Source organism: Sus scrofa, chromosome 6, assembly GCF_054392235.1.
Source record: "Sus scrofa isolate SSC_HxYL_T2T_F1_AM1 chromosome 6, Sscrofa_HxYL_maternal_Yorkshire_Landrace_v2.0, whole genome shotgun sequence".
Lineage (NCBI taxonomy): Eukaryota > Metazoa > Chordata > Mammalia > Artiodactyla > Suidae > Sus > Sus scrofa.
This window is the reverse complement of record NC_139388.1, coordinates 31,732,985-31,760,742: the sequence shown is the minus strand read 5'-3', so window position 1 is coordinate 31,760,742 and position 27,758 is coordinate 31,732,985. Positions and strand designations below refer to the sequence as shown.

At 53.4% G+C, this 27,758-nt stretch overlaps 1 protein-coding gene across 2 annotated transcripts; it reads left to right on the top strand.

The window, feature by feature from the left end:
- On the top strand, positions 1-27,758 carry MMP2 (matrix metallopeptidase 2). Of its 2 annotated transcripts, NM_214192.3 has the most exon segments (13): positions 1-458; positions 3,101-3,327; positions 4,164-4,312; positions 5,960-6,088; positions 6,326-6,499; positions 9,652-9,825; positions 10,633-10,806; positions 13,249-13,404; positions 14,810-14,945; positions 17,817-17,953; positions 19,187-19,346; positions 24,899-25,008; positions 26,862-27,758. In NM_214192.3, coding segments are annotated over 13 exon segments (1,986 nt in total). In that variant the 5' UTR covers positions 1-302; the 3' UTR covers positions 26,966-27,758.

The window sequence follows — 27,758 nt, the reverse complement described above, 5'->3', positions numbered from 1 at the left end:
CATCTGGCGGCTGCCCTCCCTGTTTCCGCTGCATCCAGACTTCCTCCCGCGGTGGCTGGAGGCTGCGCATCTGGGGCTTTAAACATACAAAGGCTTTGCCAGGAGCGGCGAGAGCAGGCGGCGGCGGCGCGGGCTGGGGGGCCGGACCATGCGCTGCTGAGCCGGGCAGAGCCGAGGCGACCGAGGCGAATATCGCTCGGAGCGCTGCGCGGCGCTGGGGGAGCAGGCGCCAGCCAGGCGGCGACGCGGCCACACGCAGCGAGCCAGCCACCCCCGGGCGACGCGCGGGGCCCGGGAGCGCAATGACCGAGGCGCGAGGGGCCCGGGGCGCGCTCGCCGGCCCCCTGCGGGCGCTCTGCGTCCTGGGCTGCCTGTTGGGCCGCGCCGCCGCCGCGCCGTCGCCCATCATCAAGTTTCCCGGAGATGTCGCCCCCAAAACGGACAAAGAGTTGGCTGTGGTGAGTTGCGACGCCGGCCTCACCCAGCCGAGTTTAGACAGACTTCGGAGGTGGAGGATGGGGGACTCCCGGCCACACCCCCACCCCCACCCCGGGTGGGCACTCGGCGTGGGGGAGGGGTTTCAGTAACCAGCCTGGGGTGGTCTTGGCTCGCGGGAGGAAGGGTGGGGGAGCCGTGGTAAGAGGAGGAGGCCTTGGATAAACAACTTGGCCACTTTCAGGACACCACAGGGGGGCCAGCCACCGAAGGAGGGGCGGAGACGGGGGGGGGTGCTTTGGCAAACCGCTGGAAAGGGCCCCTTTTGCAAATAACAAGGACATGGTTTAGGGTCTGGGATTTGGCAAAGGGGGCGGCTTTGTAAACAACTTTTGGACACATCTGGGGGGTTGGCTAACAGGGCGGCTGGCCGGCGTCCTGATATGCTTTTGGCAAATAGCCTCAAGGGGTCTCTTTTGCAAAAGGTGCGGGAGACTTTAAACAAACCCTAGTGGAATGTAGGAAAGAGGGATCTTTGGCACACGAGTTGGATCCGTATTTGCACACGGGAGGGTGGGCGCTCTGGGCACAGCGGAACTTTGGAAAACGTCTGGGAAACTTTGGCACACATCTGGAGAGGGGCCGTGGGCACCCCGTTCGAGGGGACCTTTTGGCAAATGTTTGGGGCAGGAGGGAAGCGGACGGCGCATCTTTTTCGAAGGGCTCGCTGAACAAGTTGGTCAAGGAGGATCAAGGATTGCACCTTGGAAAGTTTCCTCGAACTTCTCCAAAGACGTCGGAGGACTGGAGGGGAGAACTGGTGGGCAAGGCCGAGGGAGGGGCCGCACGGGGCCGCCGGCGCGTGAGCCGTGGGCGGACTGAGCCCGGCTCGGGTGGGAGAGCGGCCAGCGAGCCCTCCCTCCTGGCGGGGCTCCGAGCTGCGGCTCAGATGTTGTTTTGCGAGCGCGCGCCTGGCCTGAGGGGCATCCTGGCCACAGAGCCTGTACAGGCAGGCGGGGGGCAGCCGAAGGGCACCCTCTTCCACCCTGTAAGCGCTGGGGCTGGGGACCAGTCAAGACGTTCCTTCCAGCCTTCGAGACATCTGCCCCCTGTATTGATTCAGCCACCTTAGAAAGGCCCTGTTCTCCAGCCTGGTCCCCACGCTGCCTGGACCAGAAGCGTCATGGCCTCGTCACCTGGGGAACCCCTTCTCATTATGTGACACCACTTCTGCCACTTTTCCAGCATCTAGGTCTGAGCCTTCGCTGGACCAATGAGTTACGAGACCTTACTTTTGGCTTGCTTTGTTTTTTTGCGGTGCTGGAAGTATGTGGAAGTTCCTGAGCCAGGGATCGAACCTGCCTCGCAGCTGTGCCCGAGCCACAACAGTGACAAAGCCAGATCCTTAAACTGCTAGGCCATCAGGGACCTCCAGAGACCTAATGTTTGTAGGGGGCTCCTTTTCTCAAGGTCTAGAGCTGGTCTGCATCGTGATGGGGCTGTAAGGGTGAGGCTGGAGCTTTGGAGCCTGGACAAAGCCCCCTGGGTTCCCACACCTTCTGCAGCAGATCAGCCCTCCTGTCGCCCGAGGCAGGGCAGTAAGGCAGTTTGAGAGGCTAGGTTTTGAACTTAGACTGCCTGGCTTTAGCTCAGGGGTTGCACTAACCAACTAGGCTAGTACATCTTGGGCAAGTGTCTTAACTTCTCACTCTCAGCTTCTTCGGCAAACTGAGGGTAATAAAGGTACCTGACCTGGGGGTCCAGGGGAGGTAGTCCTAGCCACTTTGCAGGTACCTGGTGTTCTTATTATCATTATCATCATGCCCTCTATTTCCCCTTTTCTAACTACCCGGTAATGAGGTCTCCTGGCTCCCTCCAGTCACATATTTAATTTTCAGTTATTTGTGGTCTTCAGCCTCCCCCCACTAGGATTTGAACCCCAGAGACCAGAAATATCTATCTTGTTCCCCACTTGACCCCCCAGCACTGGCACCAGAACTGGGCACCTGGTAAGTGTCCAAAAATAAATGAGCTGATTGGTTCCTGACCGGCAGGGCCTGTTTGTGTTTTGGCCTCCGTCTGGACAGACTGGAGGATAGGTCCGTTTTCTTTTGGGAAGTGGCAGATCCAGGATTTGAACTCGGGTCTGGCTGCTGCGGGAGCCCAGGCACATAGCCTTTGACTCTATGAGAAAAATAATCGCTGTGTCATCAGCAGTTTGGGGGGTCAAAAGAGATGATGGAGGTATAGGGAGGTGGTAGAAAGAGGTTCAGCTCCAAGCCTGGCCCCTGGAGCTGGAGTGCTTGGGTCTGAAGTCATTTCTGCCACTTGTGAGCTGTGTGATCTTAGGCAAGTTTCTCAGCCTCTCTGTGCTGTAGCTTCCGCCTCGGATGATGGAGATAGTCTTAATGTCAATCTGGTAAGTTGCTGTGAGTATAAAATGAGTTAATACCTGACGAGGTCAGTGCCTGGGCACATAGTGAGCACCCAACATGTGCTCCCAGGTCATGCTCTTTACAGCTCTTCTGTGACCGGGCTAGTGGGTGAGACAGCAGCTGGTTTAGGAACCCAGGCCTCCATCCAGTGTCCCTGGGCCCCTGACTCCTCCTGTCGTCGTATGCCATCCTAACGTGGCTGCTTGCCTCTGGATGCCCATTTCTTCCAGCAATACCTGAACACCTTCTACGGCTGCCCCAAAGAGAGTTGTAACCTGTTCGTGCTGAAGGACACACTAAAGAAGATGCAGAAGTTCTTCGGGCTCCCCCAGACAGGCGAACTCGACCAGAGCACCATCGAGACCATGAGGAAGCCGCGCTGCGGCAACCCCGACGTGGCCAATTACAACTTCTTCCCCCGCAAGCCCAAGTGGGACAAGACCCAGATCACCTACAGGTGCCAGGGCAGGGCAGTGGGAGCCGGGGCCGGGGGCCCAGGGATGCTGCGTCTCATTGGGCGGTGCCGTCTCTCCACTCTGGGGACCCTGGAGGTTTCTTGGGAAGGCTTGGCATCTTAAGGAGTCTGAATACAAAACTCTTGGGAACTGGCATCAAACAGACCAGGACTTGAATCTCACACTTACTAGCCCTGGGCCACTGGGTTCCTTCCTTTTCTGTGCACTGAGCCTCGGCTTTCCAGTCTTCAAAATGGGGTGAAAGTGAAACCTTGCCTGTGGGTTGGTTGGGAACCAGGTCACGTATATTCAGGGCTTTCACATATAGTAAGAGTGTAATAAATGCTGGTCACTGCTGGTGTTAGGTGGGATCATTGAGGCAGGTAAAGGGAACTTGATGATTGGTCGTGAATTGGGTTTTACATTATAGAGTTGTTACAATGGGCTGTTAATTGGGCTGAGAGCGCTGGTCTGAGCCGCGTGTGCTGGGTTCCAAGGATGATGCTATGGTGCCATGTCCCATGATGCGCTGTTTCCACCCCAACTCTCCTCCTGCTGCCAGAAGGAGGGAGAGCCTCCTGAGACAGGGCCTGAAGATAGGGGTCGACTGAAGATTCTGGGATCTCAAGGCATTCTGGGTGGGGGAGCTCTGCTCACCGTGTACCCACCTGTACCTGCACATGCAGCCACACTCACATGCACACGCTCATGAACACCCCCCCCACAGGTGTATGCACACACTTGCACACGCGTGCACATGTGCCCACTAGCCGGCATAGGCACGCTCCGATTCCTCGGCACCCCCGTACCCCCTCACATGCATTTCTGCCCCCTCCAGGATCATTGGCTACACGCCTGATCTGGACCCCGAAACGGTGGATGATGCCTTCGCTCGGGCCTTCCGCGTCTGGAGTGACGTGACCCCATTACGGTTTTCCCGGATCCATGACGGAGAGGCTGACATCATGATCAACTTCGGCCGCTGGGGTAGGCAGAAAGGACCAGCAGGGGGGGTCAATGGAGAGACGAAGGGGCGATCTGGACGTTAGAGAGGCCCAAGGGGCTCCTTTCCAGCTTAGCTAGGAAGGCAGAAGATGCAGACACTGCGGTGACATAGATGGAAGCAGACCCGGGAGAGCCGCGTTGATGGGAAGGTGATGGCCTGACACGGGGTGTTCCCTGGAGGCCGTGTGAGCCTGAAAGCCAGGGGTCTTCCTGCACCGTCCGATATGGTAGCCCCTGGATCCATAGGGCTACTTACTTTTATTTTATCTTGTTGTAATTTATTTATTTATTTATTTATTTATTTATTTTTGCTTTTTAGGGCCGCACCCACAGGATATGGAGGTTCCCAGGCTAGGGGTCAAATCGGAGCTACAGCTGCTGGCCTACACCACAGCCACAACAACCTGGGCTCTGAGCCGCCTCTGCAACTTACACCACAGCCCATGGCAATGCTAGATCCTTAACCCACTGAGCAAGGCCAGGGATTGAACCCAAAACTTCATGATTCCTAGTCGGATTTGTTTCTGCTGTGCCATGACGGGAACTTTGGGCTACTTTTTTTTTGTCTTTTCTAGGGCCACACCTGCAGCATATGGAGGTTCCCAGGCTAGGGGTTGAATCGGAGCTGTAGTAGTGGCTGGCCTATGCCAGAGCCACTGCAACACGGGATCCGAGCCACGTCTGTGACCTACACCACAGCCCGCGGCAACACCGGATCCTTACCCCACTGGGCAAGGCCGGGGATCAAACCTACAACCTCATGGTTCCTAGTGAAATTTGCTAACCACTGTGCCACAACAGGAACTCCATTTTTTTTTTTTTTCTTTCTTGGAGGCTACTTACTTTTAAATGAATTAAAATTAAATAAAATGTAAAATTCGGCTCCTCAGTCACACTAGCCAGATTTCAAGTGCTCGGTAGCCATCACCGCAGGCTGACCTGCACAGACACTGAGGGACTGTGGATGTGAGAGTGGGTCAGATACTACAAAGCAGTGTAGACATGAGAGTAAGTGGCCTAGACCCTGGGGATCAAGGGCGCCATGTGGGTTGGTGGTGGGAACACAGCAGTAGTGTAGATGTGAAGGTAGGCAGTGGAGACGTTGTGAGTGGTATGTGATGTGGGTAAGTGGCACAGGCACGGGAGACAAGGTAGGCATGTGGGTAGGTGGTAGGGCCCTGGGTGGCACAGCGGTTATGAAGGTCCGTGTGTGGCTGTTGGTGTGACATGACATACACATGACGTGTGACATGAAGGTGGGTGATACAGCTAAGAGGGAGTGGACGTGAGGGTAGTTGTTACAGACACCGAGGACAGTGAGGGTGGGTGGTGAGGAGATGGAGGTGGCAGTGTAGGTTTGTGGTTGGGTGCAGTGTTGTCAGCTAAAGTATAGACGATGAAGGCTGGTGGTAGAGATACTGGGGTCTCGAGGGAGTAGTGTAGTCCATAGGATGGTGACAGTCGTGTTGGCCACACTTTACCGATTCTCTGTGTCCCCAGTCCTTTATAACCCAACGGGACAGGGGACGGGGACAGATGCCAGATGGGCTAAAGGGCCCCAGCCATGGATGAAATGTGGCTGGGTTTCACTGCCCAGGCAGCTAGAAGCTGAGACCCGGTGTGTTTCAGAGCACGGAGATGGATACCCCTTTGATGGCAAGGACGGGCTCCTGGCTCACGCCTTCGCCCCGGGCCCTGGCGTCGGGGGAGACTCCCACTTTGACGACGATGAGCTGTGGACCCTGGGAGAAGGACAAGGTAAGAAAGTGACTGTCCGCTTGCCCTGCCCAAGCCTCCTCGCTGGTCCTCTGCGTGCCTCCCGTCACCTAGCAACGAGGACTCTGGCTTCCCTGGCAACCTCGGGCCCCTCCATCGGCTCTGATGGGACCGGAGAGATAGAAGGGGGATGGAGATCACAGGCTGGGGGAATGCGACTCCTGGTCTCCAAGAAAGGCCTGGAGAGGTTCACCTCCTACTCTGTGTGTGGCCCCTCAGTGGTGCGTGTGAAGTATGGAAACGCCGACGGGGAGTATTGCAAGTTCCCCTTCTCCTTCAACGGCAAGGAGTATAACAGCTGCACCGACACAGGCCGCAGCGATGGCTTCCTCTGGTGTTCCACCACCTACAACTTCGACAAGGATGGCAAGTACGGCTTCTGCCCCCACGAAGGTGAGCGCGCACTTGGCCCCAGGCTCTGCTCCTCAGTCCTCCACCTTCCCGGCCTCCATGCTCCCCAGGCCTGGCCTGGCATTGCCAGGCTGCCAGTGTCCCTCTAACTTCCTTCGGGCCCTGCATTCTGATTTGAGCCATCACTGTGGTCCTCTCATCTGTACATTTACTTAATACTTTCATTTAATTGGTTCTTTTTTTTTTTTTTTGCTTTTTAGGGCAGCACCTGCAGTGTATGGAAGGCCCCAGGCTGGGGGTCGAATCGGAGGTGCACCTTTGGCCTACGCCACAGCCACAGCCACGCAGATCTGAGCCACATCTGCAACCTCCACCACAGCTCACTGCAATGCTGGATCCTTAAACCACTGAACAAGGCCAGGGATCGTACCCACATCCTCATGGATCCTAGCTGGGTTCATTATCACTGGGCCATGACGGGAACTCCATAATGGGTTCCTTATTTAAAGTTTCACCATCAGCAGTGACATAATTGAAATCACCAGTGTGATATGCTAATGACTTTTTTTTCTAGCATAGACATGAATTTGGAATGAACTTGGAATGTTTCAAATGCCCAGTGGTTCTACCCTCCAGCAGGATTGGGGTTTCAAGGGCATGAGGAGAGGCTTGGGATGGATCAGAAGCCTAGCAAGTAGGATTGGGAGACTACACTCAGACTCTGAGGCTGGTAACCAACCTGGCGTTGGAACATGGACTCTAAGAATTTCAGCCATTGCTCCTGGCTTTTTTGTTTGTTTGTTTGTTTGTTTTTGTCTTCTAGGGCCCCACCTGCAGCATATGGAGGTTCCCAGGCTAGGGATCCAATCTGAGCTGTAGCCACCAGCCTACGCCAGAGCCACAGCAACTCGGGATCTGAGCCACGTCTGTCACCTATACCACAGCTCACGGCAATGCAGATCCTTAACCCACTGAGCGAGGCCAGGGATCGAACCTGTGCCCTCGTGGATGCTAGTTGCTTTCCTTAACTGCTGAGCCATGACGGGAACTCCTGCTCATTCTGATGCTGACTCTGTGTGTGTGTGTGTGTGTGTGTGTGTGTGTTGGGGGGGCACGGGGACTGATTCATCGGCCTCTCTTGGTCTCCATCCATATTTGCTTGTGGCTGCATCTCTGTGTCTTGGCAGAGGGAGGCAATAGGTTTGACTCAGTATCTGTGTGTGTTTGTCAATGTTTGAGACATAAAATTTTCAGATATTTTGAAGCCGCAGAGAGGGGAAAGTTTTTGAAAGGCTATTGATCCTTCAGTACATCTTTGGCGCTTCAGAAGTCATAAAAAGACATCATATATAACTTCATACCTGATCACGTCATCATATCTAATGATTCTAGAGATGGAAAGCCCAGGAAATTGGGGGGAAATGAGAGAAAATCCACAACTTCTGAAAATACTTTTTTCTTCCCCACCCCAGAGAGACTGCGTGATCCACAGGTGCCTCGGTCTTCTTGGCTGTAGTTGTATGTGTTTGTGAGTCTCTCTGACTCTATTGCAGTTGAAACCTCAGCACCAGTCATGGTTGATAGAAAAACCAAGGAGCTAGTTAACTGTGTTCCTGTTTACGCTTTTAGTACCCGGGCTCACGCAATACTTTGTATTAAGTAAGAGTTCAAAACATTGACCGTTAATAAGTCAGAATATTTAAAACCAAAAACATGTATTGTGTCTTGCGTTTCCCAGTAGGGTTTCCGATGGCGATGGCGTTAACCCTCCCATGTGTCAGCCCCCGTGATTAGAACAGGATGTCTTGATAATAGATGTGGAAACAACTGTAATTCCTAAGTTGGGGAAGGGTTTTTTCCCTGCCCTGGACACTAGCCATTGACGAGGTCTTGAGCCAGATGCAAGTATGCACGACACGCACGTGTTTGGGTCTCTGGGCAGAGGTTCTGGTTACTCAGCCCCTCCTGACTGCTGAGTCAGCGTCTGTTTCTCTGCATCCCTTTGGGGGCAGGCTCTGAGAGGAGGTGGGGGCTTCCTGGGTGGTAGAAAGGCGGCCGATGGGAGGCCAGAGGCGGAGGCTGGCCTCCACGGAGGTTAACGCTTAGCCTTCCCCACTTTTCGAGGCCACCAAGGCATCTGGCCTCCGTGTTGCCTCCTCCCTACGTCCCGTCGTTTCTGGCCCGACAGAAGGTCTCTTGGTTGGGAAGAGGGGAGCGGTGAGGGTCCGGGGCCCCAGACCTGTTGTGGGGGGCCAGGGACCAGGCTCTGTTCTGGCCGTGGTGGAGTTAACAGGGGCTGGTGAGGTCACCTCTGGCGTTCTTGTGCACAGATGGTCCTTGTTATACACTTGTGGTTTTGCTAGCTGGCAAATCCAGAGACACACCATTTTGTAGCTTTGGGGTGGATGAGGGTACATGTCTTAAGGAGGGAGGACCCAGCATAGACAAGCCAGGCTCCTGACTCCAGTCTCTCCCCTGAATGCGCCAGGCGTGGCCCATGCCTTTGGGAGATCAGAGTGGGACCCTGGGGTGTATGTGAAAAGGTTCCCAAAGATCACCACCCCTACCCTCCTCCCTTCCCCGCCCCCGCAAGGGACCACAGCATCAGGGAAAGTGCCTGGGGCTGAAAGGAGGTGAAGCTTGCTCTGCGAGTGCGCTTGCGTGACCAAGAAGAAGATGAGCAAGGAAGAGACTGGGATTAGTGTGTTTTGTAGTTTTCGGTTACAAATCTTATCCGGTTTTTTCACTTACGTGACCCTGAGCAGTTCCAGCACCATCTTACTCCAAACCTCAAGTTTCCCGATCTAGCCAATGGAGAGACTCTTGCCCGCGGTAGATGTGGGCATCAACCAGGGGACAGGGTTCTGGAGCCCTCCTGCTCTGTGCCACATGATAGCTCTTTTATGGCTGGTGGTGGCGGGGGGTGGTTCATAAGGTCCCAGGGGAAGGATGGGGTTGGCCAGGGGGAGGCAAGGGTAGTTATTCCAGCAGCTCAGAGAAGCAGCAATTTACCAACCAGTACAGACTTTTAAAATATTTCACCAGTGCTGCAACATCCCTGGTGTGAGCCAGCAGGTGGGCCACCAGCCGGCTCCCATCTGTGCCCATGCTGATGCCCAGCGGGTGTTCCGGGGTGGGGGGGCAGGTGGGCGTCTCCCTCACACTCACGCCCCCTCCTCTCTCCTGCACCCCAGCCCTGTTCACCATGGGTGGCAATGCCGACGGACAGCCCTGCAAGTTCCCGTTCCGCTTCCAGGGCACATCCTACAACAGCTGCACCACGGAGGGCCGTACAGACGGCTACCGATGGTGCGGCACCACCGAGGACTACGACCGCGACAAGAAGTACGGCTTCTGCCCTGAGACTGGTGGGTGTCATGCCTCTTGCTCCCTCTGATAGCAAACCCACGAGAGAGAGCCTCCCCCCACCCTCTTTCCCTGGGACGGGGGAATTCGTAGCAGATGGTCCAGCGCAGACGCTGAAATCTGGGCAGATGTGGACACCGACAGCCAGCTCAGCCAACTGGTGATGCCCAGCTTCACGCCTGCCCAGGGGCCCTCTCTGAATGACCCGCGCTCTCAGGCTCTCCGGCAATTGTCTCTTTTCTTGAAGTCTCTCTTCCCTGCCTTTCTTTGTCCTGGTCTCCATCTCTTCTGGTCTGTTTTTCAGTAGGGATTCCCTCTCTCCCTCCCTCCCTCCCTCGCTTCCTTCCCTCCCTCCTTCCTCCCTCCCTCCCTCCAACAGGTGTTTCCTGAGCACCTGCTTTCTGCAGGAGACACAGGTAGGTCTTCCGCTGGACCGTTTGTGATGGAGCTCCTGGTCTAGAGAAGTGTGTTGGCTCCCTCAGCTCTGCCCACCCCCCTTGCCTGGGCATCTGGCTGCCTGGGTTTGAATCCCAGCCCTGCCACTTCCTAGCAGCATCTGCTCAGGCAAGGTGCTTAATCTCTCAGAGCTCCAGTCTCCCCATCCACGAAATGGGGAGTAACATAGAGTCCCTGCTGCCCGGGGTTGTTGCAGGGCCCTGGAGGGGGTGAGCCGTGTAGAGAGCCCTTGATCCAGTGCCCCAGACTGAGCGAGGACCCAGCCTGGTTTGTTCATGTCCACGTCATGTTGGTCCCTGGCGGTGGCCTCTGACCCCTGGCTGCCCCCCTGACCCATGTCCCTAACCCCACAGCCATGTCCACTGTGGGCGGGAACTCGGAAGGTGCCCCCTGCGTCTTCCCCTTCACCTTCCTGGGCAACAAGCACGAGAGCTGCACCAGCGCCGGCCGCAGTGATGGCAAGTTGTGGTGCGCGACCACCGCCAACTACGATGATGACCGCAAGTGGGGCTTCTGCCCCGATCAAGGTACGGGCCCTGGCTGTTGGCTGGACACCCTGTCCCACCCACGTCTGGGCTGGAAGTCTTTCAGAGTCCCCACCCACCTCAGGCATAAACAGCACTCCCCAGATGCCCACCTGTCCTGGCAGAGACGCTGCCTGGTTCCCAGCCCGGCTCCCAGCCTAGGCCTCACTTCTCTAGGCAGAGACGTGGCCTCCAGAATAACACCCCGTCCACCCCAGTCCTTACTTCCCCGGTGGGCACCAGCTTTCCCAAGGAGATGCTGCTCTTCATCCCCCCCCCAACGCCCCTCCAGGTGGGCTGTCACTACCAGAATGTCTCAGCGCCAGGCTCAGGGAACCCTGCCCCGAACGATGCCCTCCTGCGAGGCATTTCCACTCCAGTGGAGAGTTGCCTTCAGGAAGCCGGGTGGGCAGGAGAGAGGAAAGTGGGAGGAGCCTCGTCCTTGCTCCTCCCCCACCCTTTGCGTGGCAAGGAGAGCCCCCGCAGCCCTCCCTACCCTGTTGGCACCATCCTTTCCCATGTTGTGAGGGGAGGGGTCCTTGTCTTCACGGGGTGCTGAGAACACAGCTGCCTGGAACGGCTCCTTGCCAGCCGGGACTCATGGGCTGGAGACAAGCTGTGACCTTACTGTGTGGTCAGCACACTGAACAGGGTCCTTGGAGGCACGATGCCCACACTAGCCTGCAGGGCCCGGTGTTACTGGGCTCAAAGTTCTTTGGTGGCCCCAGAAGGCCAGGTGAGAGTGCTGGTCGCAGGCTGGCCAGAATTAGGTCAGCCTCTCTTTAAGTTACTTTTCTTTTTTTTCTTTCTATAACTATCCTGTTCAAGCCCCTAAGTAGTAGTATTTTGCTTATCCTTCTGTTTTTTTTGTTTTTTGTATTTTTTTTGCCTTTTTGCCTTTTCTAGGGCCGCTCCTGCGGCGTACGGAGGTTCCCAGGCTAGAGGTCAAATCAGAACTGTAGCCGCCGGCCTATGCCAGAGCCGCAGCAACGCGGGATCCGAGCTGCCTCTGTGACCCACACCACAGCTCACAGCAACGCCAGATCCTTAACCCCCTGAGCAAGGCCAGGGATTGAACCTGAAACTTCATGGTTCCCAGTCGGATTCATTAACCACTACGCCATGACAGGAACTCCACTTATCCTTCTGCAACTAGTTTTTTACCCAGCATTATTTGAGACATATTTATACTGATATCTACAGTTATATTTTAGGGCCACACCCATGGCATATGGAGGTTCCCAGGCTAGGGGATGAATCGGAGCTACAGCTGCTGGCCACAGCCACAGCCACAGCAACACAGGATCCCAGCCACATCTGTGACCTACACCACAGCTCACAGCAACACCAGATCCTTAACCCACTGAGCGGGGCCAGGGATCGAACCCACAACCTCATGGTTCCTAGTCAGTTTCATTTCTGCTGCGCCACAGTGGGGACTCCTAAGTTAATTTTCTTTTTTCCTCTCAATGAAGTGGAACTTGGAGGATACCAGCTGGCAGAGGCTGGGCAAAGGAGTCTTTCTTATCCTTCGCCAAATGCTGTGCTAGGATATGGCCTGATTTTACCTGCTCTGCTCCAGCCTCTACCTAAGGGGAGGGATTCTCCACTTGCAGGAGGAGTGAGTTAGGGCTCCAGGGCTGGTGTGGGCACCTGGGGGATAATTTACTGTCCCAGGACTTCCATAACCGTACCATAGACCAGATGGCCTAAATGCCAAATTTAGGGAGTTCCCACTGTGATGCTGGGGTTTAAGAATCTACCTGCAGTGGCTTGGGTCACTGCAGAGGTGTGGGTTCCATCCCCAGCTTGGTATAGTGGGTTAGGGATCTGGTGTTGCTGTAGCTGTGGCATAGGTCACAGCTATGGCTCAGATTCAATCCCTGGCCTGGGAACTTCCATATGTCGCTGGTGTGGCAAAAAAAACCCAAAAACAAATAGTTATTCTCATGCATTTCTGGAGTTGTCTAAAATCAAGGGTCAGTAAGGCCATGTTCCCTCTGAAGGCCGTATATCCCCAAACTCTGCCCCTGTTGCTCTTTGGCCAGATATGTTCATCCTTATGTGTCTTCTCTTCTTATAAGGACGTGGGTTGAGTTCCCATTGTGGTTCAGTGGTAACAAACCCGACTAAGATCCATGAGGACTCGGGTTCGATCACTGGCCTTACTCAGTGGGTAAAGGATCTGGAGTTGCCGTGAGCTGTGGTGTAGGTCGCCGACGAGGCTTGGATCCCATGTGGCTGTGGCTGTGGTGTAGGCTGGCAGCTGCAGCTCCGATTGGACCCCTAGCCTGGGAACCTCCATATGCCTCACCTGTGGCCCTAAAAACTAAAAAAAAAAAAAAACCCATGGGTCACACTGGATGAAGAGTCACCCCTGCTCCAGTACGGCTTCAATTTAACTCTCTCCGTCTTCTGCCCTGCCTCCCTGCCTGTGGCCTTCAGGGTACAGCCTGTTCCTGGTGGCCGCCCATGAGTTTGGCCATGCCATGGGGCTGGAGCACTCAGAGGACCCTGGAGCCCTGATGGCCCCCATCTACACCTATACCAAGAACTTCCGCCTGTCCCACGACGATGTCAAGGGCATCCAGGAGCTCTATGGTAAGTCTCGGCTTGGGTCCCCAGGCGGGGGTCTGGGAAGGTCATGCTGCTGGGGGTGGAGGATGGGGGCGGGGAGGTTGACCATCCAGGTCCCATCCGTTCAGGACTACAGGAGGCAAGGGCAGGAGGCAGGGGTGTAGACCTGGTCTGGGGTGTCAGAGCAACACTCCAAGGGGGCCCTCGGAGAGCCCTTTATTTCCCCAAATAACACCAGGGTCTGGGCCCCTCTTGGCTCCCCAGAGCCACGCTGTGAGGCTGGCAGGGCAGAAGTGACCTCTCGCTAGACTGGTCAACTGAGGTTTAGGAAAAGTAACTTTCTGGCCCAAGGGCCGTGAAGTTTAAGCATACAAATGAGGCTTAGAATCCAGGAGGATTAGCTAAATACAGGGTAGAATTTCCCAGCACTCGGAATGGCCTTAGTGACATAGGGGTGTGTTTCTAGTTTTCCTAATGATTATTTTATTTTAACGTGTAAGAGGATCGATACAACTAGTGCCTGGAACTCTTGATTAATTTATATTGATGCTTTCAAGGAGGCCAGAGTTTACAAAGGGACTCCATTATTAAAATAAGTAAATATGTGATAGCATTGGTGGTGCCTCATAAAGCCAAAACTGAACATGATTCTGGACTGATGAAGTGTGGGGAACACAGGACCTGGGAAAGAACTGCGGTAGTGTGAGAGGCTCTGGGTTTAAGTGCTGCCTCTGCCACTCACCAGCTGCACGGGATGGAGCCAGTCTTTGCCTCTCTGGACTATTTCCGCATCTCTAAACAGAGGCTGGGGAGTTCCCGTTGTAGCTCAGTGGCAATGATCCTGACTAGTATCCATGAGATTGGAGGTTTGATCCCTGGCCTCGCTCAGTGGGCTAAGGATCCGGCGTTGCTGTGGCTGTGGCGTAGGCCAGCAGCTGCAGCTCCAGTTCGACCCCTAGCTTTGGAACTTCCATGTGCAGCCCTAAAAAGATTAAACAAACAAACAAACAAACTAAGGCTGGTTATCCCAAAGGAGTGAATGGACACAGAGGGTCCCTTCAGGCTGCCCTGACTCTCTTGTGGCCTCAGGAACCTGAGCTTTGGGTTTGAATCCTTGGACAAGTCATATAAACCTTCTCTGGGCCTCAGTTTCCTCATCTGTAGGATGCGGGTAAGAATGCTGCTTACCTCTTAGGGATAGAGAGAGGACTGATTCGGGGCATGTGGAGGAAGAGCATTTATAGAAGGCGAAGGGCCACAGGCTTCGGGTGTCTGTCCGGTCTCTCGTCTCCAAGCCCAGGCCTCGTCTCCCTGTCTTCCGGGCTGACACCGAGGCCAGAACACTCTTTTTCCTGACCCTTGGGGGCTCAGCTGGGCGGGGAGACCCCGGAGCTGGGGCGAGTCTGAGGTCGGGTGTGTCCTCCCGCAGGGGCCTCCCCTGACATTGACACGGGCACCGGCCCCACCCCCACGCTGGGTCCTGTCACTCCCGAGATCTGCAAACAGGACATCGTCTTCGATGGCATCTCTCAGATCCGCGGCGAGATCTTCTTCTTCAAGGACCGGTGAGTGCCCGCTCTTGCTTCTTGTCCTCCTGGCCCTCCGCCCCTGCCCTGTCACTCTCATGACCCCACCGCTTGCTCAGCGACCCCCCCTGGGGGCTTCACAGAGTGGCCTGCGTGTCAGACCTCAGTGCTCCCACAACAGGCATTGTTGGTGCCCTCTCCTGGTCTCTGGATCTACTAGGGGTCTTGGCTTTGGGTGGCAGTTTGGGTGCAGGTTTGCTCTGCAGGTCACTCACTCTCCTGGGATTAGCGGCTACTCCTGGCAGGCGGCAGGAGCACAAGAGGCCCAGTCAGACCTCACAAGCACATTTCGAGCCTCCACTCTCAGCACGTTTGAGGATAGTCTATTGGCAGAAGCGAATCACACGGCCAAGCCCAGCACTTCACTCTGGCAAGTGGTGCTGCAGAGTCACGTGACAACACACATAGGTGTATATTTCTAAAATAAGGATGGAAGGGGAGTTCCCGTTGTGGCTGAGCGGGTTAAGAACCCAACATAGTGTCCATGAGGATGTGGTGTAGGTTGAAGATGCAGATGCCATGTTGCTGTGGCTGTGGTGTAGGCTGGCAGCTGCAGCTCTGATCCAACCCCCAGCCTGGGAACTGTAAGGGAGGTCCCGTTGTGGCTCAGCACATCAAGAACCTAGTGTCTTTGAAGATGTGGGTTCAATCCCTGGCCTTGCTTAGTAGGTTAAGGATCCATTGTTGCCGCAAGCTATGGCATAGGTCACAGGTGGAGCCCAGATCCAGTGTTGCTGTGGCTGTGGTTTAGACTGCAGTTGTAGCTCCGATTCTACCCCTAGCCTGCGAACTTACATATGCTGCAGGTACAGCCTTAAAAAAGAAAAAAAAAAAAAAAAAAAAACGCAGAGAGAAATGAGACTCAAAATGCAATAAGAAGTCAGGTCCAGGAGTTCCTGTTGTGGCGCAGTGGAAACGAATCCTACTAGGAACCATGAGGTTTCGGATTCGATCCCTGGCCTCGCTCAGTGGGTTAAGGATCTGGCGTTGCCGTGAGCTGTGGTGTAGGTCGCAGATGCGGCTCAGATCTGGCGTGGCTGTGGCTGTGGTGTAAGCTGGCAGCTACAGCTCCGATTCAACCCCTAGCCTGGGAACCTCCATATGCCGCAAGTGCGGCCCTAAAAAACCAAAAAAAAAAACCAAAAAGTCAGGTGTACTGGGCCACGAATGCCTCAATTAGGCCATGTAACAAATCAGGACATATAACAACGAATGTCTGTGCTTGTCCTGCAGCCTCTGTTCCAGGGATGGGAAGAGGTGCAGCTGGGGGCCCCACTCCCCAGCACCACCCTTGGTCTGGGGCACTTCCCCCTCAAGAAGCCCTGACCAAACGCTTGGATCTGAGTGTAGAGCTAGAAAAGGGTGCAGAGCCCAGGCCCAGGTCGAAGCCATCCCCAGCCTGACGTTTCTTTCAGAAGGAAGTCAATGAGTGTTTAATGGGCTCCTTGAATTAATCAGTAAATATTTAAGCACTGACCATGCTCAAAAATTGGCACTAGGCATTTTGGGGGACAAGAAAGGCAGTATTGCAGGATAATTAAACTCAGACTTTGGAGTCAGCTCTGGAGTTGAATCCTGGTTGTGTTGTTATCTCTCTTATATGCCAGATAAGGATCGTGATACTTTCCTGTTTCAGGATGTTTTGGCTGCAGGTAACAGAGGACCCCAACTCAAACCAGCTTAAACAGTGGAGAGATTTTACTCCCACGTGGTACAAGGTCCAGGGGTAGGGCTGCCTCCAGGCGCAGAATGAGGGTCATTGACTCACGGATGTCTTTGTCCACGCCATCCTCGGCACTGACCGCCTCCTGAGGCTGGGTCCCTCTGGGTCACACAGTGGCCGCCAGGGGCACCTGGGCTGTCACCTTCGTTGCCCACATCCAGCAGAAAAGAGGGAGAGCGATCTCCAGGTGTGAAATACAAGTCTATCTCTTCAGTCTTATTGTGCCAGCAGAGGTCATATGGCGACTGCTGAACCAATAACAGTCGCCAGGGAATCCTAAGCTCTGATAGGCTTGGATCAGTGGTTCTCAAACTTTGGCATGTGGTAGAATCATCTAAAGGCTTGTTAAAACACGGATTATTGGGCCCCAAGCCCAGAAGGTCTGATTCATAGGTCTGAGTGGGACCCAATAATTTACATTTCTGATGCGTTCCAGGTATTGGTCTGGAGACCCCACTTTGAGAACCTGAGAACTGGTAGCTTAAATGCATCCAGATAAGAATTGAGTCCGTTTGGGGGGCAGGAGGATCATAAATACGGAGTTTTGCTGAGGGAGGCTGAGAGGGAAATGGACTGTAGGTGGTGGATAGACCACCAGAAGCACGTATTAGCTTCTAATGTTGTGAGGCTTATATTTTACGAGCCACATAAAGTGCTTGGCACTTAGTAGGCCTTCAATAAGTGATGGCTCTTACTACTGTTGCCAGAGTACGTCATTTCAGCTCAGGAAAGACTTTTGAGTAACATCAGCCCCTGCCTCGGTTGGCTTCTAATCTGGCCGAAAAGTTAAGACACTTAAAAAAAACAATCAAACTACTGTTGCGGGCACTCAGAGTTAATGGTTTTGAGATGCTCAGAGGAGGGAAAACACAGCAAGGGGCAGAGGTAGTTAGGGAAGGCTTCCTGGAGGAGGGAGCCGGAGGGGCAGCAAGGAGGTCGCTTCACAGCTCTGGCATCTTGCGGAGGGGCCGCTGCCCATTTTCCAGTCCTTCTGCAGGCTCTCTTTGATCTTGCTTCCCCTCCCAGGGAATCATCCTGGGAGTTTCTGAGTGGGCTTCGGGCGACATGTGTGGTTACAGCCGCAGAGGGGCTGAAGGTGTGGTTTCCTGTGTCCCCTTCCCCCCCAGGTTCATCTGGCGGACAGTGACACCACGTGACAAGCCCATGGGGCCCCTGCTGGTGGCCACATTCTGGCCTGAGCTCCCGGAAAAGATCGATGCTGTGTACGAGGCCCCACAGGAGGAGAAGGCTGTGTTCTTTGCAGGTGTGTGGGAGGGGCGCTGCCTGGCCCTTGGCTCCAGGGGGCGCTGCACCTCCTTTCCTGGGCACCTGTGGGTGCTTCCTCTCCTTTAGGGGTCCACTCTTTCAACCATCATCTCCAAAAGCATGGGACTCATCTGGGAGATTGATTCTGACACCCAGCATCACTAGCACTGGCTCACCGAGCAAACACTTCATTAACCCCTTCATTCTTTTTCAATCCCCAATTCCTTTTCTAGAGGGAAAATGACAGTTTAGTGCTGGTGTCTTTAGTAACTTTCTAATACTAGAGCCTTTGGCAGATGATAATTTTAATTAGGATTTTTTTAAAACTGATTCATTTTCATCTTTAATGTTTCAGTTGATTTCTGTAGACTTCCAAATGAATTCTTTGAAAGCAAAATGTTGAGTTAAGTAATGGTACGAGGGGTCTCTACAAGTAGCAAAAAAAATCAAGGTAGGGTTACACGGGTAACATTTGGAAAACCCTGCTCATTTAATCTTTATTCAAGCACCTATCATGTGCCAGGGAGTCAGCCCCTGCATTCAGGGAGCCCCTAAACTAACGGGGGAGACAGAAAACTGGGCTGTCACAAGGGAGCGCGGGAGGGGCTTTGATGGGGGAGGGAGTCTTGGGTGTGGGCACAGGGACAGCTTTCTGGAGGTACTTCCTGGAGATAACACTGTGGGTGCAGGTTCCACCAGCCAGCACCCCAACTCCTCCATCCCAGAGCGATCAGGGCAGCTGCTGATCCACAGGGCACCTTTGTGCAAATCCAGCTAGTATCCATGAGGATGCAGGTTTGATCCCTGGCCTCACTCGGTGGGTTAAGGATCTGGAGTTGCTGTGGCTGTGGTGTAGGCCGGCAGCTGCAGCTCCGATTTGACCCCTAGACTGGGAACTTCCATATGCTGCAGGTGCAGCCCTAAAAAGCAAAACAAAGGAAAGAAAGAGAGAAAGAAAGAGATGCCTCTTCACAGCAAGTGTGGCACCTGGACTCTGGCTTGCTGTGTGGCACCAGGGAGGGACATCCCTCGCCTTCTTGGTCAGGGACTTTCCATAACCAATTGGGACACCCTTATTTATGTGTGAGCTCTGATTCTGGGCACTGAACCCAGAAGTGAGCAGAACTCCTGTCCCCATTGAGAAAGGCCACAGTGGTGTCCCTGGCAGATAGATGGCAGGAGGGACAGGCTCCAGCACCTGCCACCAACTCTTTCTTTGCTTCCACCCCAGGGAATGAGTACTGGGTCTATTCAGCCAGCACCCTGGAGAGAGGGTACCCCAAGCCGCTGACCAGCCTGGGGCTTCCGCCTGATGTCCAGAAAGTGGATGCTGCCTTTAACTGGAGCAAGAACAAGAAGACATACATCTTCGCTGGAGATAAGTTCTGGAGGTAAGAGAGGGCGCTGAGAAGGACAGCTGCGTGATCACAGAGAAGACACTGTGGCTTTGAGCCTCCTGGGTCAAGTTCAGAACTTTGTGGGCCATGGATGCCCCCTCTCTGGTCTCTAATCTGCCAGGGCTTTGGGCCCTCTGAGAAGTCACCAAAGGGTGAGCCTTGGGCTCATGACTGGTACAATTCTGGTTAGGCTTTCCCTTCTCAGAAGTCTTGTTTTTTTTTTTTTTTTTTTTTTTTGGTCTTCTTAGGGCCACACCCACAGCACATAGAGGCTCCCAGACTAGAGGTCAGATCAGAGCTGTAGCCGCCAGCCTACACCACAGCCAGAGCAACACCAGATCCTTAACCCACGGATCGAGATCAGGGATTGAACCCGCGTCCTCATGGATACTAGTTGGGTTCGTTAACCACTGAGCCAGGACGGGAACTCCCTCAGAAGTCTTCTGATTGGCGCCATGTCGGCAGACCAGACCTGGAGCCTCAGATTTTAGAGTGACTCACTGAAAAAGGGTTGTTTTTTTTTTAAAAGATAATAGCTCTACTCTGACACTATGTACCAGCTACTATTCCAAAAGGCTTTATGAGGTGGGTATTATTATTGCTATGAATATTCCCATTTTACAGGTGAGGAATCAGTTTCAGAGAGGTTAAGTATCTAGCTTAAAGTCACACAGCCAGCAAGCGGCAGGCCAGGATTTGAATTCTGGTTCCCAGAGAACCTGCTGTTCCTCACTATTCTACACTGTGGCTGAGATAGTGGGGTCCCAAGACATGGAGGTGGTAGAAGCAGGGGTGGCTGAGGGCAAATATAGGATGAAAACTGAGATCAGTGTGCCAACTGCCCACAGGAGCCAGCGCTCAAATCTGACCCCACTGGAAACAGCGGTACCCACTGGACCACCTGCCACAGGCTCCGTGGCAGTGGGTGCCGGCTGGCAGTGGGCCAGTTTGCAAGCAGGGAGCTCTCTGCTCCAGCTCATCCAAGGGGAAGAGTTTGGTTCTGAGGTCAGGGCTGAGGGTCAGGGAGCCGGACATCCAGGGAAGATTAGTGAGAGGCAGCCCGGACCTCAGAAGTTTCATTATAAATCTTCACATTTCCTAGATGAGGAAACAAGGTCCAAAGAAATTAAAGAACTTGCTTAAGTTATTTACAGGCAGAGCTAGGAGTACTGCTGCTGCTTCTGTCTTCTGACCCTGGCCCCTGGCACTGTGCCCTCGTGGTCATTTAGTCATCGGGGAAGGGGTGGTCTTCCTCTTTGCCTCCCAGGGTCCCCACGTTTCCTCCTGTGGCTGCATCTGGACCTTTATGTGCCATCCCTGGAACAATCCTGCCTCCCTCCCCGGGCCTCCCTTCCCTTCCCCCACCTCCCCGGCTGCCCTGCATTCAGAAGCTGTTTACGTCCCAGGCTGCCATGTCAGGGCGGAATTCCAGGCCTATTGCTAAGATACTTAGCCACTTAAGCTGATTGATATCTCAGGCTTCAAGAAAGAAAACAGTCAGCCAGGAAACCACGGAGTGGACGCTCTGCCCACAGGCTCCGGAACATTTGCAGCATGAAGTGCAAGAACATGATAGGCCCTTCCCGAGTCTCCAAATCTTAGAACCAGGCACAGTGAGAGGCCCAGCCTCACAGAGACTGGAGAATCGGAGGTTGTTGGGCCCTGGATACCCCCTCTCTGGTCTGTGAATCTTAGAATCGCAGCATCCTAGTGTTTTTTGAATCATGATGTTGGGAGGACATTGATAAGTAGCCTGCAGCACACACTGAATGTAAACCTATGGAAGAGGAACAGACGTGACCATGTGTGATCGTGAGTGTGCGTGTGTGTGCGTGTGTGTGTGTGTGTATACACGCACATGCCCACTGATGCTCAGGCTGTGGTGGTATCTTGCCAGGTTTTTGGCAGAGTTCCCTGCTTCCTGGTCCCTTCCCACAACAAGCCCACCTCTCATGCCAGGGTCTGGAATGGTCAGCCTGCTCTACAGAGGAGGCTCTGGGAGTCTTCCCTCAAAGCAGCAGAACTGAGGAAGTTCCCATTGTGGCCCAGTGGAAACGAATCTAACTAGTATCCATGAAGATGCATGTTCGATCCCCAGCCTTGTTCAGTGGGTCAAGGATCCGGCATTGCCATGAGCTATGGTGGAGGTCACAGATGCAGCTCCGATTCTGCGTTGCTGTGGCTGTGATGTAGGCTGGCAGCTGCAGCTCCGATTTGATTCCTAGCCTGGGATCTTCCATATGCCACAAGTGTGGCCCTAAAATGCAAAAAAAAAAAAAAAAAAAAAAAAAAGGCAGCAAAACGGAAACATCTATTGAAGGCTCTGGGTGGGTTTCCAGAGGAGACAGATCTTTTTCCCAGGGGAGGTGGTGAATGAGCTGAAGCCATTGGTCCCACTGTAGAGTCGGCAAAGGCCCGGGCCTCCTTGCTGGAGAAGGAAAGCCCCAGAACAATGCAGGATAAGCAGCTGCTTCCAGCAAAAGCAACCCCTAGCTCATGCCAGGATGTGCTTAGCCTTTGCTTCTGGAAGCTTCCATTAAGCCCACAAAAATACATGCAATACCTCTTGTGTGCCAGGCACTTATCTAGGTGCTGCAAGACAATGGTAAAAACACAGTCACTCTCAAGAGTTTCCACTGTGTCACACTGGATTAAGAATCTGACTGCAGCAGCAAGGGTCGCTATGGAGGTGCAGGTTCAATCCCTAGCCCAGCGCAGTGAGTTCAGGGATTCACCTTTGCTGTATCGGCAGTGTAGGTTGCAGCTGTGGCTCCGATTCTGCCCCTGGCCTGGGAACTTCCATATGCCATGGCTGTGCCCTCCCCTCCCCCCCAAAAAAAGAAAGAAAAATAGTCACTCTCTTGGAGTTCCTGGATGGCTCCGCAGGTTGCTGCTGTGGTACAGGATTCAGCCCTGGCTTGGAAGGTTCTGCATGCCCCAGGCATGGCAAAAAAAGGAAAAGAACAGAAGTAGTCCCTTTCTGCCTTGTGGAGCTTACGGTGCCTTGAGGGAAAGAGATATAAGCACAAATAAAATAGTGATGACTCCCATGATGGGCCCTGCACTGTGTCCCAGGCCTGAGGCTGCGCATTTCACCTGTAGTTCTCATTTAAGGTAGATGCCATTATTAGTCCCATTTTCTAGGTGCAAAAACTGAGGCCGAAGTGCCTCAAGGATACACCTGCGGCAAAGCTCAGACACAGATGCCTGTGTTCTTAACACCCACCCTACACTGCAGTTCTGCAGTCAGAAAGGAGAAGTTCAGAGGGTCACAGAGAAACCTAGAAATGTACCAGCGAGTGGGAAACACTGGAGGGGGCTCTGGGGACAGAGAGGAATATGAAGAGATGCGATCCCCTTCAGAGCCAAGGTCTTCTGAGGCCACCACTTCGTATTCTTCCTGGAAGAAAATAACTTGGCTGCCAGTGAGTTCAGTTCTCTGAGCCTCAGTTTCCTCATCCATCAAATGGGCTGATTCCTGCCCTCCCTCCCTTCTGTGGGTAGAGTGGAAAAGAAATGAGGGCAAGTTCAGGGACCCATCACTCTGAGCCATCGTCACTCTAGAGAATGTAGTTTGAGGACTCAGCAGAGGTGATGTGGAATTTTGAGCTGGGAAGCTTGGTTTTCCCAGGTCCTGAGGACGTATGTTAGGTTTTGTAAGAAGTCTTGGGAGTTCCTGTCATGGCTCAGTGGTTAACATATCCGACTAGGAACCATGAGGTTTCGGGTTTGATCCCTGGCGTTGCCGTGAGCTGTGGTGTGGGTCGCAGAGGCAGCTTGGATCCCAAGTTGCTGTGGCTCTGGTGTAGGCCGGTGGCTACAGCTCCAATTAGACTCCTAGCCTGGGAACCTCCATATGCCGAGGGAGCAGCCCAAGAAATGGCAAATAGACACACACACACACACACACACACACACACACACACACACACACACACAAAGAAGTCTTGTGATGGAGCTGGGATTAAGGAAGGTTTTTCTGGCAATTCTGGGGATGATGGGCAGAGGCGGAGACCCCTATAGAAGGGGGCTCTCGAAGCTGTTGGCGTCTAGGGTGGAGGCGGTCGGGCTGGCTGTGGAGAAGTCAGCTATGGGAGGAGCGCTGGGCTGCCACCAGGATGGCCTTCAAACACAGATCTGTCTAGAAAACTAGCACCATGAAGGCGAGACTTTTATCTCGTTTACTCTGATATCTGCAGCCTCATTGTGGGAGCTCATTCAATATTTACACAATAACAAAGAAGTTGAATGTAAGTGGAGGAGCAATGGAATCAAAATGATCCCAGCCTTTAAAAAGTTCCCCCCCCCCCCAAATTAAAAGGACAGAGGTGTTGCTAGCCAGGAGGAAGAATATGCCAACTAATACCCAAAGTATTTACACAAATTGAAGGCAGGGCCCAGGATAATGACCCGCCCTGAGAGCTGCCGCTGGCACTGCAGTGGCAGCAAGTCCGGAACCAGGCCTGGGCTTCCGCACCACCTTGTACTGTAACCTTGCTGCCCCGGCTGAGATCATCGCCCCAGATGTGGACCGTCAGCTCATTTAACAGATGAAGCAGCAGCATTTGTCCAAGCTGCCCGGTGAAGGGCACTGATGGGGCAGGACCCTGACTCTGGGTTCGTGGTCAGTGCCCTCAGTATTGCAGCAGGGAGCAAAGTTTATAAGGGAACTAACATTTCCGAAGCAGCTACCCAGTACCAGACACGAGGATAGACACTTTGCATGTGTTATTTCATTTGCATGTGTTATTTCATTTACATATATGGCAATTAAATTCATTAAATGAATGATAACTCATTTTATAATTGAGGCTCAACTTGCAGCCCTGGAGCCAGATAGGCGTGGGTTGGACTCCCACTTAGAAACTAAATGCCCATAGAGTTCCCCTCATGGTGCAGTGGAAATGCATCCAACTAGGAACCATGAGGTTGCGGGTTCAATCCCTGGCCTCGCTCAGTGAGTTAGGGATTCGGGGTTGCCGTGAGCTGTGGTGTAGGTCACAGACATGGCTCGGATCTGGCGTGGCTGTGGCTGTGGTGTAGGCCGGCAGCTGTAGCTCCGATTCGACCCCTAGCCTGGGAACCTCCATATGCCACGTGTGCAGCCCTGAAAGCAAAAAAAAAAAAAAAAAAAAAAAGAAGAAAAGAAAGAAAGAAAGAAAAAAGAAAAAGAAATTAGATGCCTTTTTTAAGTTTCTGGTCTGTAAAATGGGCGTTATGGTAGCAACTGTGTCACAGAATTGTTGAGCGAGTATAATTGGCTGAGAGTAAATGGACGGTATGTTAACCCAATGCTTAAACGTTAGCGGTGATCACAAGATTGTTTTTAGGGGACAGTCCAAAGTCACCTAACAGGTGAGTCGTGGAGTTAGGCTTTACCCAGGTCTGACCCCCTGTCCCTTGGCTCCAGAGGGTGGCCTCCCTGAAGGGCTAGGTCTGGCTTCCCAGGCTCACCCAGGAGCCCTCAGCTGGGCCCGTCCATCCAGGGTGTGGGAGGGCTGGCCCTGAGGGAGGCCCGCTGGTCCACGATGGCCGTGGCTTTGCAGGTACAATGAAGTGAAGAAGAAGATGGATCCTGGCTTCCCCAAGCTCATTGCAGACGCCTGGAATGCCATCCCGGATAACCTGGACGCCGTGGTGGACCTGCAGGGCGGGGGTGAGTGGCCCCGGCCTCTGTCCGCTTTCTAGGAGTCCCCGCCCCCGGACAGGGCCCGCTGCCCCTCCTCGCAGGCACACACTCCCTCATTGTGCTGGGAGGCAGCGGCTCCGGGGGAAAACAAACCAGCCCCTTCAGCCCAGTGCTGGGAAGGCATCCAGACCCCTGACCTCTGCTCACTCAGCCGGCTCCAGGCAGTAAGACCCAGAAAGGCCCCTCACAGCTGCAGGGCCTGGAGCCAGGGAGTGGGGAGGGCGGGAGGCCTGCCGGGCGAGAAACATGGGCTCAGTGCCCTGGATTCATTCTGAGGTTTGATCCCGGCCCTTTCAGGTCCCACAGGAGGCCTTGTGACCGCCTCCCACTAGCAGAAGGATGGCTCCATCTGATGAGACAGGACAAACCTTGTTATGCTCTGCTTGCTGATGTGGCAGAGATCTCCCGCCAGCTCAATTTGTCCCCAGCCCCCTGCTGAATAAAACCACCAGTACCAGCAAAGGATAGAATTTGGAGTTTGGAAACCATATTCCTGAGGAGGCTTCTGGGAGGTCTCTAGGGCCCTGGAGATGAGTCCAGTTTGGCTTTTTTAGAGGCGATTTCAATTAAATTCCACAAAGATGCTTTTTGAGCTCCTAGCATACCATATGCTAAGCACATGGCCCTGATCCCCAGGAGCCGAAGGTCTCACATGTCCAAGAAAAAGCAGGGTACAATCAGATGTTAGGTTAAGGGTTATCTTTGGAAATAAACATCTGTTGAGCACCTACTGTATGCCAGGGTTTTAAACAAAGTGAATGAGATCATATATGTCAGGAGTAAGAAATTCCAAAGCCCATGGGGCAAAGCTGGTAGCATTAATGAGCGAAACAGGCAAGGCAGACAGTAGGGAATGGTGGGGTCTGTGGAGAACCAGAGAGCCCATGACTCGTTATCAGGGGATAATTGCTTCTCTGCTTCTGATAATTGCTGCCCTGTAAGAACAGGGGAACAGTGTTATTAGATATTCTAGGTCTTTTAAAAGGAAGTGAAAAATCTGTATTTCCATATGAAATTTCCAGATGTTTACATGTTGGCAAATTATTCAGAATTCCTAACAAAACAACAACTTGTGTGAGCTTAATAAAACCTACCTATGGGCTGGATGAAGCTAGCTAGCACTCCTGATTTGCTACTCTAGGAATGGAAAGATCCCAGTTGGATGCTTGAGCTCGGTAGACTACTGGTATCTATATTAACAATAGCATATATATCATCTCATTTAATCCTCACAAGCCCTAAGGGATGAATTTATTTATTTATTTTTAGGGCCGCACCTGTAGCATATGGAAGTTCCCAGGCCAGAGGTCAAATCGGAGCTGCAGCTGCCAGCCTACACCACAGCTACATCAATGCAGGATCCAAGCTGCATGTGCAACCTACACCACAGCTCATGGCAATGCCAGATCCTCAACCCACTGAGTGAGGCCAAGGATCAAACCCACATCCTCATGGGTCTAAACCCGTTGAGCCACAGTGGGAACTCCATCTTTTATTCACACCTTAAAGATCAAGAAACAGGACTCGTAGAGCATAATTCACAGCTGTTTCCCATCCTCTAGCCTCAGAGGGTCTTCTGTGATTTAAACGCTTCTTCCCTGTACACCTATAAATGCAATAAAATTCATTAATTAAAAAAAATTTTAAAAACCCCAAATAACCCAAAAATGGGCAAAAATAAATACATAAGTAAGTAAGTTAAAAAAAAAAAAAAAGCTTCTTGCCTGCAGCAGGCAGACTTGTAAAGCCCTCAGAAACCTTCCATGTGCCATAATGTCTGAAGCTGGGTTGGTCACCGCCTCTTCTCTTTCTCATCCCAGGTCACAGCTACTTCTTCAAGGGCGCGTATTACCTGAAGTTGGAGAACCAAAGTCTGAAGAGCGTGAAGTTCGGAAGCATCAAATCCGACTGGCTGGGCTGCTGAGCTGGCTCCACCTCCCCCAGGGCCTGCCTCTCCATCGCCTTCTGCACACCGGGCCCTGGGTGCCAGGGGAGGACCCGGCTGGACCTGGCAGCCCTCAGCTCTGTAGTTAATCAGCCTTCTCACCCCCACCTGGTAATTTAAGAAACCGCAGAGTGGCTCTGCCCTGTGCTCACGGAAAGGTGCTGATCGTACCCCGCCCAGGTGCCCCTCCCCCCTCTGTACCTCACCAGCCCTCCAGAGCACCCCCAAAGTGATGCTTTGATATTCCCTATGCAGCTCTGCCTTGGGCTGCCCTGGTGCTGCCACACTTTAGGCTCTTCTCCTTCCACAACCTTCTGTGGCTTACAGCACCCTTGGAGCCAAAAGAGACTGTCTCGGGAGGGCACTGGTGGCCCGACAGCCTGACATGGCCTAGGGTAGGCGGAGAGGGGCACGGCTGGGTGGCCGCCCCAGACACCTGGCCTTCTCACTGCTGGCCGCCTTAGAACCGTCCCTGCATTAGCAGTTTGCTTCCTATGCACTTTGTTCTTGTCTTTTGATCTTTTTAAATTTTTCTACGTTGAAATTCCATTTCCCGACAGAAGGACTCAGGTTGTCTGAAGTCACTGCACAATGCCTCTCAGCCCACGTGGTGATGGCCCCCTTGTCCACTCTTATTTAGTATGTCCCTACTCTGTCACTTTCTCCACTGGATGGAGGAAAACCAAGCCATGGCTCCCTGCCCAGCCCTCCCCTCCCTTCAACGGTTCCCCATGGGAAACATCAACCAGTATGAATAAAGACACCAATTGAG

Excerpts from the sequence above, each read along its gene's own strand:
- MMP2 (XM_084958649.1), top strand. The coding sequence starts at position 9,564 with ATGCTGATGCCCAGCGGGTGTTCCGGGGTGGGGGGGCAGGTGGGCGTC. Across the intron at positions 19,347-24,898 it reads GCTGGAGATAAGTTCTGGAG|GTACAATGAAGTGAAGAAGA; the intron begins GTAAGAGAGGGC and ends GTGGCTTTGCAG. Across the intron at positions 25,009-26,861 it reads GGTGGACCTGCAGGGCGGGG|GTCACAGCTACTTCTTCAAG; the intron begins GTGAGTGGCCCC and ends TTCTCATCCCAG.